Source organism: Macrotis lagotis, chromosome 4 (genome assembly GCF_037893015.1).
Source record: "Macrotis lagotis isolate mMagLag1 chromosome 4, bilby.v1.9.chrom.fasta, whole genome shotgun sequence".
NCBI lineage: Eukaryota > Metazoa > Chordata > Mammalia > Peramelemorphia > Peramelidae > Macrotis > Macrotis lagotis.
The window spans coordinates 191,974,203-191,988,917 of NC_133661.1; the positions used below are offsets into that span (position 1 = coordinate 191,974,203).

The 14,715-nt window shown below is 35.3% G+C and overlaps 1 protein-coding gene across 6 annotated transcripts in view; it reads left to right on the plus strand.

The window, feature by feature from the left end:
* The window catches only part of LOC141521986 (transmembrane and coiled-coil domain-containing protein 5B-like), a 44,118-nt gene that overhangs the window by 9,369 nt on the left and 20,034 nt on the right, over positions 1-14,715 (plus strand). For 2 of the 6 annotated variants that reach the window (XM_074235027.1, XM_074235029.1), the window contains exon 1: positions 12,271-13,590. In XM_074235027.1, the coding sequence (XP_074091128.1) occupies positions 13,502-13,590 (89 nt within the window). In that variant the 5' untranslated portion in view covers positions 12,271-13,501. Of the gene's footprint in view, positions 1-8,633; positions 13,591-14,715 lie in introns of those variants that run through there. The other 4 variants (XR_012478098.1, XM_074235030.1, XM_074235028.1 and 1 more) reach the window with 4 other exon arrangements.

The following is a 14,715-nucleotide window of genomic DNA, read 5'->3' on the forward strand; positions in this document are numbered from 1 at the left end:
TGTCTGTCTGTCTCTCTCTCTCTCTCTCTCCCCACCCCTCCAGCTTGCCATCAAAAATTATCATGGGCTTGATCATCACATCACTACTTACTGATTGAATTGAGATAACAATGGCTTTGTACTCCTTACATATGTCTCACTTTGCAATATAATATTTCATCAATAAATGCCAATTTATAACATAAATGTATTTTAACTTTAGTCAAACTACCCTTAATTCTCTATTGATCAAGTTCTTTAATTTTTAAAGAGGCAGCATGGAGTAGGTGATACAGTGTAGGACTTCAAGTCAAGGTGAGTTGGGTTCAAATCTCCCTTCAAATATATACTAACTGGATGGCCCTCATCAGATGACTTAACCTCTTTCAATTTCAGTTGTCCATAAAATGTGGATGAAAATACTACCTAACTCATAGGATTATTGTGTGAATGGAATAAATTAACAAAGTACTTTTTAAATCTTAAAGCATTCAATAAATGTTAGTATATATCATCATCATCATCATAGGCCTGCAAACCTTTTAGGACAACATTCTGCAATTTAGTCATCCCTATTGAAGCTAGATTTGGAGAATTGACTCAGAGTTATGGAATGTATTTACTTCCACTGATAATACTCTTTGTGGAAATCTCATTTTCATTGCTGCTATACTAGCCTGTGCCAGAAGCTCTCTTCCTTTGAATCATAGATCAGCTTGGTCCCATCTGTAGGAATCACTATAGCTTCTGAGGCATGAGGATGGAACAAAACATCTGAGCTCACTCTCTTCCTAGCCTGGACTATCAACTGGCCTGAAAGCAAACAATTTGGCAGTCTAGAATATGTCAATAGATTATTTTCTGTCAACAGTTGGATCCATGCTTCATCTCAAAACTTTATAGTAGTAGCCCAGCTTATGACTCCAAATTTTAGCTTGAAAATATCCATCTGGCAAATGCAGCAGGAATTTCTTAGTCATCTGGTACAAAACAATATCTAACTAGACTGTCATTTGTATATAATATAAAGAACTTTACATTTACAGAAAACAACAATAGGGTTTGTATGTGCATGTGATAATTCATAGGACCATAAATCCAGGGTTGAAAGGTCTTCAAAGTTCCCTGATTGTATGAAAGAGGAAGCTGTGGTCTAGGTACGCGATTTGTTTAAGGTCATACTGAGAATGAAGATCAGAACTGGAATTTGAGTCTATTTTCTCTGACTTTAAAATAAGTGCTCTTGACATTGTATCATTCTGCTTCCATATTAAGGATCATTCTGGTCATTGAAGTATAGTCCTTGAATCTGGTCTCACTTCTTATTCAGGGATGGAAACCCAAAGCATACCAAAAGATGATATCGATATTGTTCCCTTTGGTGAGAACATAATTTCTAAGCTTCCCCTCATTGGCTTTTGATTCTGTCCAACAAACTATACTTGCTGAAGTCCTTAAGGGGCTCTGCAATGATGGCAGAGTTTTTCATAAATTTTGAATAATGACAATTGAACCCCAGAAGTATCTTCAGTATGTGACAATTCTTTGCATATGTCCAAGTAATAGGTACTACTTTTTTTATTTAGGATGAGTAATCTCTCCTTGTTAAGATATTATGGAGGCAGCTAGGTGGTGCAGTGGATAAAGCACCAGCCCTGGAGTAAGGAGTACCTGGGTTCAAATCTGGTCTCAGACACTTAATAATTACCTAGCTGTGTGGCCTTGGGCAAGCCACTTAACCCCATTTGCCTTGCAAAAAAACCTAAAAGAAATATGTAAGACTTACATATTTGATAGATGCTCTGTAAAATTCATGCCTGTAAACAGAAGACTAGAAGTCGAGTCATATAATACAATTTTTCTCTTTATCTTGAAGGACAGGATGGTTCAGTGGAAAGAATGCTAGATTCAGAATCAGAGAATCTGGGTTCAAATTCTATCTCTAACTCTTATTGCTTGCTTGATAAGCAAGTCATTTAACCTCTTGGGGACTCAGGTTCCCTATCTACAAAAGGAAGAGGAATGAATTAAATGATCCCCAAAGTCTCTTCCAATTCTACATTCATTATTCTCTAATTCTATGAATACACCAAGTAGTGAGTGGTAAGAACCTTTGTAGAATATGCTCAGATTGGAAAAATTCATTGTATAAATGAAAACTGTCTTTTCCTCATCTTCCATTGCCATGGAAGTTTCCAATCCAAGCCAATCCAATACTTCTTTTTTAATTCTTAATTATTCAAGGCATTAAAGAAATAAAGGAAAAAGGAAAATCTCTGCTCTCAAAGAGAATCTCTTTAATGATACAAATAAATAGGTGAAGGATGGTTTGAGGAAGAAGTCATTCACAACTAGGAGAACAAGGAAAGACTTTTCTTTAAAAGGTAACCACTTTACTGATGCTTGAAAAAACTCAGGAATTTTAAGATGTAGAAGCAAGGAGGAAAAACATTTCAAGCATGAAGAAAAACCTTTGCAAAGTCATTTATTTGGAATATGAAATGCTTAATTCAGGGCATAGCAATCTGTCTAGAATATGTAACAGAGGTATATATTATGCAATAAGCCTGGAGAAGTAGCCTAGAGCCTACTGAGATGTTTTTATTTTATACTAGGAGAAATAGTGAGCCATTGAAATTGCCTGAATGGTAGATTCAAGGCCCATTTCAGGAGGCCCATGAACTTGAATGGGGAAAAATCACATCATTATTTTCAATAACCTCTAACTGACTTTTAGTGTTTCCTTCAGTTATTATAAACATTATTTAAGAAGGTGGCCAAAGGTTTCACCAGATACATGAAAGGGATTATGACATTCAAAAAAGTTATGAACTCTTTTTTTTAGGAAGATTTTTTTTGTGGGGGTAATGCTTGACTTGGAACTTGGAGACCTGAGTTCCAAGCCTGTCTTGAATATCTATTAACTATTGAAACCCTGGGAAAGTCATATAACCTTAATTTCCTCATATGTAAATTCAGGATAATAATTGCATTTTTTGCACAGAGTTTTGTGAGTATTAAATGAGTTAATATATGCAAATCACTTTGAAGACCTTAGAGAGCTATGAAAATATTAGTGAGGATGATGATGGTCATGATAATGATGATGATATTGTGGACTCTGCAGGTAGGAAATAAGGTATATAGTTAGGATAGATATAAAGGTACTGAATACCAATTTTGTCTAGTTCACAATTTTGCCCAGGACAGCATTGACCCAAGGAAACAGATCATGTAAGTTGAAAAATAACATTAATAAATATTTTCATTTTCTCTGTGAAAGAGCTTTATACCCAAACTATTAATAAAACAATAAAACTTCAATAATTTAGGTTAAGGTTAATGTCTATTTGTATTAGCAACACATTATCAGATTAATTGAACTTTTTCCTAATAATAGCTTAATTTAGAATCTCTCCTTATGATACCTAATTTTTAACAGGACATTCCTGAAAAATATGAAGCTATGACTAAAAGAATGAGTGTAATTTTAAACATTGAAACAGGCTAAAATTTTGGAGGCAGAGAGGAACTTTTTACTAATTATTAAATGATTTCATGTTGACAACTACTCCAGGTTAAATTTTTACCTCACAAACATAATCAAAAAGCTATATCCCTTTATTATATACTATTATTTATTAAGTTTTTGATATTTTGTTATCTAGAATTACTGAAACCATATTTTCATCAAACTTTTATAATAGATCCTAAGAAAGAGTCTCACTTCTTTGAATGTTATCATATACTCTAAAGAGGAGTTTCTTTAACCATACAGTTTAAAAAAAAAACCTGATACTTTATCCAGCTTTTTTATCTCTATGAAAAGGAATTTATCGCTATTCTTCTGAGTTATTTTTGATCCAGAAAATGAAATTGTGGTAGAGATGCATTAATTAAATTCTCTAATAAGATTCTTTATCTATTAGCATAGAACTCTAGGGAAAACCTAAGTCCCCAATTACAGAGTATCAATTGCAATTAATTCTTTAAACTGTTCCCTAGTTACATCCAGGAAAAGGAGAAAGAGCTGCTAATAAACATTTTAAAAGATTGAAAAGTTTATTCAATGGCAGTCATGAGTCTTTAGAAGAAAGCCCTAAATGGTCATTTAGAAAGGAAGGATAATTTGCTAACATTTAATCTCCTGAGGCAGAGTCATGTTATGCTTTTTTTTAAATGCAAAATTATAATAAACATACTTCACTGTTTGCTGAATTACTTCTTTATGTTGTTTTAGGATTAGTCATTCAATATTAAAAATTTAAGATATTTCACCAGAGATTAAACGCCTAGGACAAGGCAAGACTATGGTTGTCATGAGTCCAGGGATAAGAGAATACTGGGCAGAATGGATAGTTTGAATATCCAAGGGAGTCCTTGGAAGACCTACAATAAGTCAGCATCAGTTTTCTTTGGAGCCCTCCTTTTGGAGCAACCAGGAAAGACCCCTCCCTGGAGGTTAATCTAATACCTGCCTATTCAACCAAACAAGTACTTTTCCACATGCCTAGCCTGTTTTTCCAGTACCTTTAGAATCCTGGACTGGAAATTGAAACCTGGGTCCTAATCTCAACTCCTCAATGAAGTGAACACTTTACTTTTGAGGCTACTATCCAAACAGCTTGAATATTAATTTGGCAATCATATGGAAATAGATAAGTTAGGAGATTATATTGCAATAATCTAGGTGAGAAGTAATGGGATCATGAACTAGGATGATAGTCATCTGATTAGGAAAAAAGAGAGTAAATAGGAGAAACTTTGTGCATGCATCTGACATACCTTTTTTTCTTACTATAAATAGCACTTGTAGCTCTAGTATCATCCATGCCCATCCATGCCCAAGCTATATAAAGAATGCCAAAAAAAGGTTTCCAGGACTAGAAGTCCAACCCGTTTATTTATGTCATTTTATTTTGATTATTTTATTTTTTAGAAATTAGCCTTGCTTGTTTACACAGACCTACTAACTGCCCAGTAATAATTGATGCAATTGACTTCCCTAGAATTGGCCCCTTAAAGTATGACTAGAACTGTGTTATTATTCAGATGCTTCCTGGAAAGTGTACAACAAAAAAAGGATAGGAAAGAAGTATCTTATAAAATTTTTTTCTACAAAAGTAATGGTGGAACTTCTACACTTGTATTCTAATATCAGAGTTCCAGATGTGCTCATGGAGAAGGCAGAAACAGTCCTAAGAGAACAGGAGATGGGAAAAGCATCTGCACTAGACTAAATGCACATAGAAGACATCTGTGCTGGGAATGGGATATCATAAGTGTGATGTTTTCAGAATAAATACAGAAGGTATGTGAATGAAAGGAAGATGCCAAAAAAGTAGAAAGAGTCTTGAACCTTATTTTAAAAAGGTGATGAACTGATAGAGCCAAGTGGTCAAGTAGCTGGAAGAGATATAATAAATTTCCTATTCCCTATTCCTAAACTCCTCCAAAGAAATCATGAAAATGCATCACACTGAATACTAATTGTGAAATCCAAAAAAAAAATCACAGTGAGATATTTTTTCAGATACATTAGTATAGTGCAGGAGTGGGGAAGTTTTTTTTTTTCTGCCCACAGCCACTTGGATATATGCAGGCCATAGAAAATTATCAATTTAAAAATTAGCCTGCTATTTTTGATCAAACATTTAATTAATTCACCCCTTAAAAACTCCTAATTTTTTTTGAATTTTGAGGCTCACCTGCACTTACCATGACAGCACCACCAAATGATTTCATGGGCCTTATATGGTCCACACTGGATTTTCTCCATCCCTGACAATGGGAGTCATAAAGAGAGGTCTGTGTGGGTATGGAGTCTGTTCAAGAGCATGTTGGCATATTCCAGGCCAGAGAAAGGCTATCCACCAGGACCAGGAGAAAAACCTAGGCATAGATTCTAGCCATTGTGTAGAATGTGAAAGGGGTGTCAGTGGGTAGCTCTGTCACTCATTCCCCAGTTCCAAGTCACAGAGTTATCTTGGAATGAGGGACATGTAGACATCTTTGTATGGCATTCCAGGTTAAGGAGAGTTATGGGTCCTAGGCTATACACTGAGGTAAAGGAAAGTACAGGAGCAAGGAATAGCTGTGTGACTCTGCCCCTGGGAGCAGAGAAGAGTCACAGTTCCAATTTCCAGCCCAGTCTGAAGCCAGAGGAAGAAGCAGGGTAAGAATCCCTGACAAAATGGAAGCCTGTACTATCACACCGAACTTGCAGAGTTTTCCAACTGATTGATAGGGGCTTAGACTAGCAGCAGTCTATTGAAACTCGAAACCGGACAATTCAACAGACCTGTTATTGAGACACAAACCCAGTTCAGGAACTTGCAGAGCTCAGACCAGAGGGACAATAATCAGACCAGGCTCAGAGCATTTAGGAAAACATTGTAAGATTTCAGGTCTCTAGCCTGGGATATCCCTCTGGATATAACACAATATTAAACATCTCCAAAATAGTAGTAACAGTGCACAGGACCTGGACCTAACATAAAGTCTGAAGTTGGGAAGTAGGCTAGAAGTATGAGTAAGCAAACAAGCAAAACAAATACTGCCCCCCGCAAAAAAAGCCTAGTATCTTGACAGTGGTGTTCAAAACTCAAACAGAAGAAGAATATGACTGCAAATCGTCTATAAGCAGAGGCATAAAGAAATACATAGCTCAGGCAAAAATTCAATAGAATTCCCAGAAGAAGAGCTAAAAAATGTTTTTTAGCAATGAGGTGCTTAAGTAAAAAAATGGAAAAGAAATAAGATATATGGACAAAATAACTGGAAAGGGAATTAACAGCTTAGCAGGAGTAGAAATTTTACTTGAGAAACAAACTCTTGGAAACCAGAATGGATTAATAGAAACTAATTATTTCATGATACAGCAATAAATATTTTTGAAAAGTAAAAAGACAAAGAATAGAAGAAAATGGAAAATATCTCATAGTTAAAAATTGACATGGAAAAGAGGTTGAACAGGGAAAATTTAGAATCACTGGACTATTTGAAAGACATGATAAAACAAAAGAGCCTAGATGTCATATTCTAAGAAATTACAAAAGAAAATTGCCCAGATCTCTTAAACACAAAAGGTAAAGTAGAAAAAGAATTCATTGAATCCATGAAAACTCTCAGAAATATAGCTAAAATCTAGATCTTCTACTATGTGTGTAAATATATAGATATATGTACATATATATATATATATATATATATATATATATATATATCTGTACATATGTATATTTTTTCTTTCTGAATGCCTGAAACACACACACACACACACACACACACACACACACACACACACACACATAAATGCTAAGAATCCACAATCAAGAGCAAACATGATTTATCAGTCACTGCTATAAAGGAGCAGATAGTTTATAATATAATGTCCAGAAAGCAAAAGAGACAATCTTACAACCAAGGATAACTTAACTAAGAAACATGAGCATACTCCTATGGGAATGAGAGGTGGGAAATCCTTTAATAAAAGAGAAAAATGGAAGCGTTCTTGATGAAAAAAAAATTCAGATTATGTAGAAATTTTAAAGTTCAAACACAGGAGTCAAGAGAAATATAGAAAGGTAAACATGAATTAATAATCATAAAGGATAAACAAGAATTAATTGCTTATATGAAGAAATAAAACATATGTCTCTTCTGAACCCTATTATCACCTGGCATCATAGAGGGGATCTAATTAGGCAGAAGGCCTGGAAGCAGTTCTATTATGATAATATCTGAAAAGAAGAATGGAAAGGAAAGGAAAGGGGAAGAGGAATACATTAAGGGATGTAAGGGAGAAGAATGAAATAGCTCACATATTAAAGGTATACAAGTAGAAATCTATACAAACAAGTAGAAAGGGGTGGGGAGAACAGGCAATACTTGAACCTCAAGTCTGGATGATCTGGATGATGCAACAAAGAAAGATATTCTTGTACAAAGCTAGATACAGAAATATATTTCACTCAACAGAAAAATAGGAAGGAAAGGGAAGGAGGGAGAAAGGTGAATTAGAGGAAGAACAGGTTAAAAAAGAGAGCAGCACTACACAAAACAAATAATACCTACAGCACAAAAATATTTATAGACTTTTTTTTCAGTGACAAAAAAATGGAAAGTAAGGGGATATCCATAGATTAGGGAATGGTTAAATAACTTATTCTATATAAATGTGATAGGTTACTATTATGCTATAAAAAATTATTAAAGGCATGGTTTCAGAAAAAAATGGGAAGAATTATATGAAATGATAAAGAGTGAAATGAGCAAGACTAGGAAAAATGTATACAACAATATTGTAAAGTCAAACATCTTTGAAAAAGGAGTTCTGATTAGCATAATGACCAACCACTATTACCAATAGACTGATGATGTTGAAACATGTGACCCATTTTTTAATAAAAGGGTGAAAAATTGAGAATGTATAGACTTTTTTTAAAATGACTAATGTGAAAATTTGTTTTACTTGTAACAGAGGTTTTTTACTTGTAACATATTTGTAACAAAGGTTATTTTTCTTTATTTCTCAATTGGAGGAGGATGAGAGGAAGAAAAGGCAAATTTTTTCTTATTAAAACATAAAACTTAATGTGTTTTTTCCTTGAAATAATAAAGGTTCCATTTTCTTAACCCTGATATTCTACCAGTGTTTTTCTGTGACTGCAAGTCATGGAAGTCTACAGTTGCTGAAGACTTAAATCACTCAGAGGACAATGGAGAGCTACATGGTAGGTTTAAGAAAACTTCACTATGTCACATTTAAAATACTACAGAGGGTGGCTAGGTGGTGCAATGGATAGAGCACTGGCTCTGGAGTCAGGAGTACCTGAGTACAAATCAGGCCTCAGACACTTAATAATTACCTAGCTGTTTGGCCTTGGGCAAGCCACTTAATGCCATTGCCTTGTTAAAAAAAAAAAAGTACTACAGAGAGCAATTACTATAAAGGATGCTGCTATCAGAGATGTATGATAGAAAATGAAGATGATATTCATAAGGTGAGAGTGAGGGATAATTGAGAGTCTATAAACAACATTATCAAAAGAAAGCAAAGCAGAACTTTGGTATATTGGGTGATCCCCTGTAGAGAACCTATGGGAAGCCATTGATAAGAGTAGCAAAGAGTGGGCAAGCATGAATGGATTGTTATCTGCATCATTGGAAGGAATATTGATACAAGATTCATCTGTACATTAGAACTTCCTTTTTAGTGGTACTTCTTGTTTTTGTTACTCTCATTATTCCTATCTATGTTACTTTGATCTACTTAATGAGAACATATTTATGAGTTAAATAGAAAATGAGTAATGATTTCACTGAGCCACTAAATGAGGTTAAATTGCTTTTTTAAATTCTCATTGCTTTTCAGCATTGGCAGTAGGACTGCAGTCCTAATCTCTTGGTTCTTCATACTGTAAATTCATTCTAATTATTAAAAATATATTGAAAAGAATAACTTTTCATGACAATGACTTAAAAGAGCTTTTTTTTACTCTCTAGGATAAAGCCTTTCATTATGTATATATGTCTCATTACAAATTATCCAATTCAATAAGTCCATTTTAACAAATTTCTTTTGACATTGTAAAATAAACTGAAGAAGGAAATGGCCAACCACTCTAGTATCTTTGACAAACCCCCCCACTCCCAAGGTGGGGGGAGGGGCGTGTAAAGAGTCAATCACAACTGAAATGACTGAATGGCAACCAAAAAGAGCAATAGTAAAGGTATGACACAACATATTACCAACAGTGATTTGTGAATGAGCAGCAGCATCAAAGGACATATGTGAGCAGTAAAGGACATGGTCCAAGAATGTAGCAAGAGAGAATGATAACAGATGCTAGGCCTTAGTGCAGCTCTTATATCTATACAATATTATAAGTACCAGAGAAATGCCTCTATCAAATGTACTTGGAAGAATGCAGCAGAAAATTTATGATAAGATATGGAGAAAAGTCATACCAAATGAATAGGGTAATATCAAGGTTTTGAACTGAACCAGTGGATTGTTGTTTAATCATTTTTAGCAGTGCCGAACTCTTCTTAACTCCATTTGAGGTTTTCTTGGTGAAGATACTGGAGTAATTTACCATTTCCTTCTCCAGCTCATTTTACAGATGAGGAAACTGAGGCAAATAGTGTTAAGTGAGTTGCCCAGGGTCATACTGCTAGTAAGTGATTGAGGCTGACTCAGGAAGGCAAGTACTCTTGATGCCAGGTCTGGCACTCTTTTCATTAAGTCACCCTGCTATCCACAGTGGAGGGATTATCTACAGTAAATGCATTGTAGATATATTGGAGCAATAAAATACAGTTTACAAAGCATTTTCCTTACAAGATCCTTAAAAGTACAGGTATTATTATTCTCATTTTACAAATAAGAAAATTGAGGTTCAGAATGATTTGCCCATGAAAAAGGTAGAATTTGAACCCAGGACTTTCAACTGTATTCAAGATTCTATTCACCCCATTGCAATATCTCTTATAAATCTACTTTGGAAGACTTGGAAATTTACTATAATTTGGTATTGTCTAGGGTACACATTTGTTGTGTTGCTTAGGTTAGTCAAGTTGATATAAACTACATTTATTTAAGAAATCAGTAATTAAGGGGCAGATAGGTGGCACAGTGGAGAGAGCACCCACCCTGGAGTCAGGAGGATCTGAGTTCAAATTCAGCCTCAGTCACTTAATACTTACCTAGCTGTGTAACCTGGATCAAATCACTTAATCTCATTACTTTGCAAAAACAAATAAACAAACAAACAGACAAAAACAAATAGGCAATTAGAGACAAGAGGATGTAGTGAAAGATCTTCAGGAGTAAGAGGACAATGCTTCAAGTCAGGGTTCTCCTACTGGCTACCCATGTTACCAGGCACAAGACATAATTTCTCTCCATCTCAGTTCTTTATGCATAGAATAAGGGGTTTGAACTAGATGTACAGTAAGATCTCTCTCCCTTCCACACTAGGATGCAATAAACTGAAATAGATAATAAGACAAATGGTTAACATTTATGCAGTACTTTTAAGTTTTCAAAGCACTTTATACATTATCCCATTTGATCTTCACACAATCCTGAGAGACTTGACCATTATTCCCATTTTACAATTGAGGAAACTGAGACAAAGAGAATAAGAGACTTGGCTAGGTAAGTCTTTGAGGCAGGATTTGAACCCACATTTTACTGACTTCAGTTTTTAACTTCTAGACATAATTCCAGTCTAGCTTTCTATTATAGCTACTCTCTGAAGACTGGAGGTTAAGTAATGAATGTCTGTCCATTGTATAGAGTCTTTTCTTAAGCACTGTGGATAGACACTAAAAAATGGAAGACTTGGTATCTGTCCAGAAAATTTTACAGTTAATGGGGATACAATTAATGAAGATACATCAAAAATTTAAAGTACTATATTCATATCTAGGAATATGTTTGCCTACTGTGTACCACAGAGTGGAAAATAGTACCCCTGCCATACTCTAAACAGATGACTGATAATACACAAAAGAAGAAACAGGTACCAACTAAAAGCTGATTTGCATTAAGAATAGTAGAGAAGGCTTTAGAATACAAAAAGCACATTTGGACATAATTTTGAAGAGAATGGGACCTACGAAAGACCTGTTAGTAAGAAAAGAGGTGATCTGAGCAGAAGAAATAGCATCAGCATAGAGAAGAGTGACTTGAATTTGGGAGACTTTTTAAAATACATGCTTTTACCCAACTTTTTTTTCCCTCCCAATAGTTATTGTGTGACCTTCAGTCCGTCAGGTAAACACTACTATTTTCTTTAATATAGATATAGAATCCCTAGTTACCTACTTCAGGCTCAAATGTAGTCTTGTATTTTGCAATGAGGTCTTTGTGTTTTGCAATTCTTAAACTTTTTATATGCTATTACTATTAGCATATGCTATCTACTATTAATATCTAACTCCAGGTGCACATACTAATCTGTTCATTTGTAGATAGGAAGAAAGATTTATTCTAATTTAGGTGACTAGTGGCTAATATCATATCTTATAGATAATTACTTAATAAGAATGGAAAGAAGGAGAGAAAGAAAGAAAAAAGAAAGAGGAAGGGAGGAAGGAAGGAAGAAAGGGAGAGAGGGAGGGAAAGGCAGGAAGGAAGGAAAGGCAGGAAGGAGAGAAGAAAGTAAAAGGAGGGAGGGAGAGAAAGGGGAAGAAAAAAAGCTATACAGAGAGTAAGCCAAGGAAGAAGAAAGGAAGGAAGGAAGGAAGGAAGGAAGGAAGGAAGGAAGGAAGGAAGGAAGGAAGGAAGGAAGGAAGGAAGGGAAGGAGGAAAGGAAGGAAGGAAGTAGCCATGGAATGTATAAGTCTGGTCTACTATTCCATTGAAATGATTCAATGGCAAATCATATGACCAGTCTAGGGGGATGACCAATAAAGTTGAGTCTATATTTTACACTCTTCTCTTCCATTCCCTTTCCCTTTGTTCTATCTCGCAGTTATTTATTTTTCGTTTGTGTGTGTGTGTGTGTGTGTGTGTGTGTGTGTGTGTTGACATTATTCTACTGAGGCCTGACTCTGCTTACAAAATATGCTAATACAATCAGCATCTGTAGGAAGACAGCTCTAAAAAGAAACTACTGGTTTCATCAATTCTACAATCATTTACTGTTGCAGTCCACTCTGGGCAGCCGGGCATCAGCTTAATTTACACAGCTCTTCGGGGCACTGCCGGACATAACCCGCATGTTCAATAATGAAAGTCAGCCAGTGAGAAATAAGCAAGGAGTTTATTGCAGGTATATGCTACATCTCTGACTCACATAGTTGAAATAAGGGTATATATAAGCCTAGTCCCCTTGTATCAGCATTCCTCATCTTCAGGCACTGTGAAAGTGTAATGGGCATGCCACAAAAGGTCTGTATCCTGGAATATGTGGAATCTTCAACAAGATAAGGATGAAAGGCAGAGAGATAAGGACCAAAACTCCTTCCTGAGACACTTGAACAGGATGAGGATGAAAGGCAGAGGGATAAGGACAAGAGGTCCTTCCTGAGAATATTCAACAAGATAAGGATGAAAGGCAGGAGAACAAAGAGAGAGAAGGGCCAGAGCTCCTTCCTGAGTTCAGAGCACTCTGGTATGGACATTCCTGTTGTCCCAGGTCTCAGTGACTCTCAGGATGAACTCCTCATGGCCAGGTACTCTGTCTATTCACCCCTTACAATTTACTAAACACCTATTATATGCCAGGAAAAACCATCCTGGGCTAGTTGTCTCAAGCATTTATACATTACCCCTCCCAGATCACATGAAATTTTGATTCATTAACTGACCACAAAACCTCATGGTTTGAACTTGGGTGTGGTATGGTAGTTTTTCACCTGAACTCAGAGCAACTAAGAAATCAGACCTATCTAATTGACCATTATTACAGGACAGACTCAGTATCTGTAACCCAGTGTACCTTTAACCTGAGGCTGTGGACTCCACTCCCTACTCTTCCTAAAATGATGAGCATGAGCTGTTGCCATTATGACATGTTGCCCCACCCTACCTTGGATGATTTCCTTCCTTTTCAGAAAACCTGTGACAGAAGAAATAAGTCAAGGCTCTCTGGATAGGTAAGTAATGAAAGCAATAAAGAGGGACCAGTAATAGAAACATTTAATAAGAGAATTTTGAAATTATTTTGAAGTTTCTCTGGGAAGCAACTTTAATCTTCTTAATAAGGAATGATTCCATATAAGGTTGGGCAAAGAGTTTTAAACTGGAAAAACCAGTATTTCAGTTCTCACCTCTTTATCAAATCAGTGGTAGAGGAACATCTATGTTGGTTCTTTCTATAGTACTCTATCAGTCTACACTGGAGAGAAGAATATCTTTTACTGTCTAGGTCAGAAGAAGTTAGAACAGTTTACAGGATGGGGTTCTGGAAATCTTCCTGCCCACCTTGACATACCATATAGTTGAGATCTGATTTTAAAAAATGGCCCCAAAATGTGAACTTATAAAGCAAAAGATTCATATCTCAAAGGGATTCTTCATAACTTCGTTTTATTTAGTTTTTAATTAATAAGAGAATTCTTTTAAATATCTATATTTCCTAGTACATTCAATTTGTGATTTCACATTTGTAATATTTTTGACTAATAAAAATTCAATTCATATATAACATTCTAGAACTTATTTATAACATAAATTGAGGTATAGACAAATTGGATAGTGAGGGATAACTTTGGTATATATGTAATACTGACAGAATCCTTTCTAGAACTTATTCTTCATATGGAACAGCAAAGTCTAATAAATTATTTTTCTTGCCTTTACTTTTTGTTTTTTTATTTATTTTTATTAAAGATATTGAGATTTACAATTTTCTCCCCAATCTTACTTCTCTCCCCCCACCCCCCAAGGGAAAGCAATCTGTCAGTCTTTACTTTGTTTCCATTTACTTTGTTTCCATCCAAATTGGGTGTGATGAGAGAGAAATCATATCCTTAAAGAAGAGACAAGAAGTCTAAGGGGTAATAAGATCAGACAATAAAATATCTGTTTTTTTTTTTCTAAATTAAAGGGAATGGTCCTTGCACTTTGTTCAAACTCCACAGCTCCTTATCTGGATACAGATGGCACTCTCCTTTGCAGACAGTCCAAAATTGTTCCCAATTGTTGCACTGATGGAATGAGCGAGTCCTTCAAGGTTGATCATCACTCCCATGTTGCTAGTGTTTTTCTGGTTCTGCTCA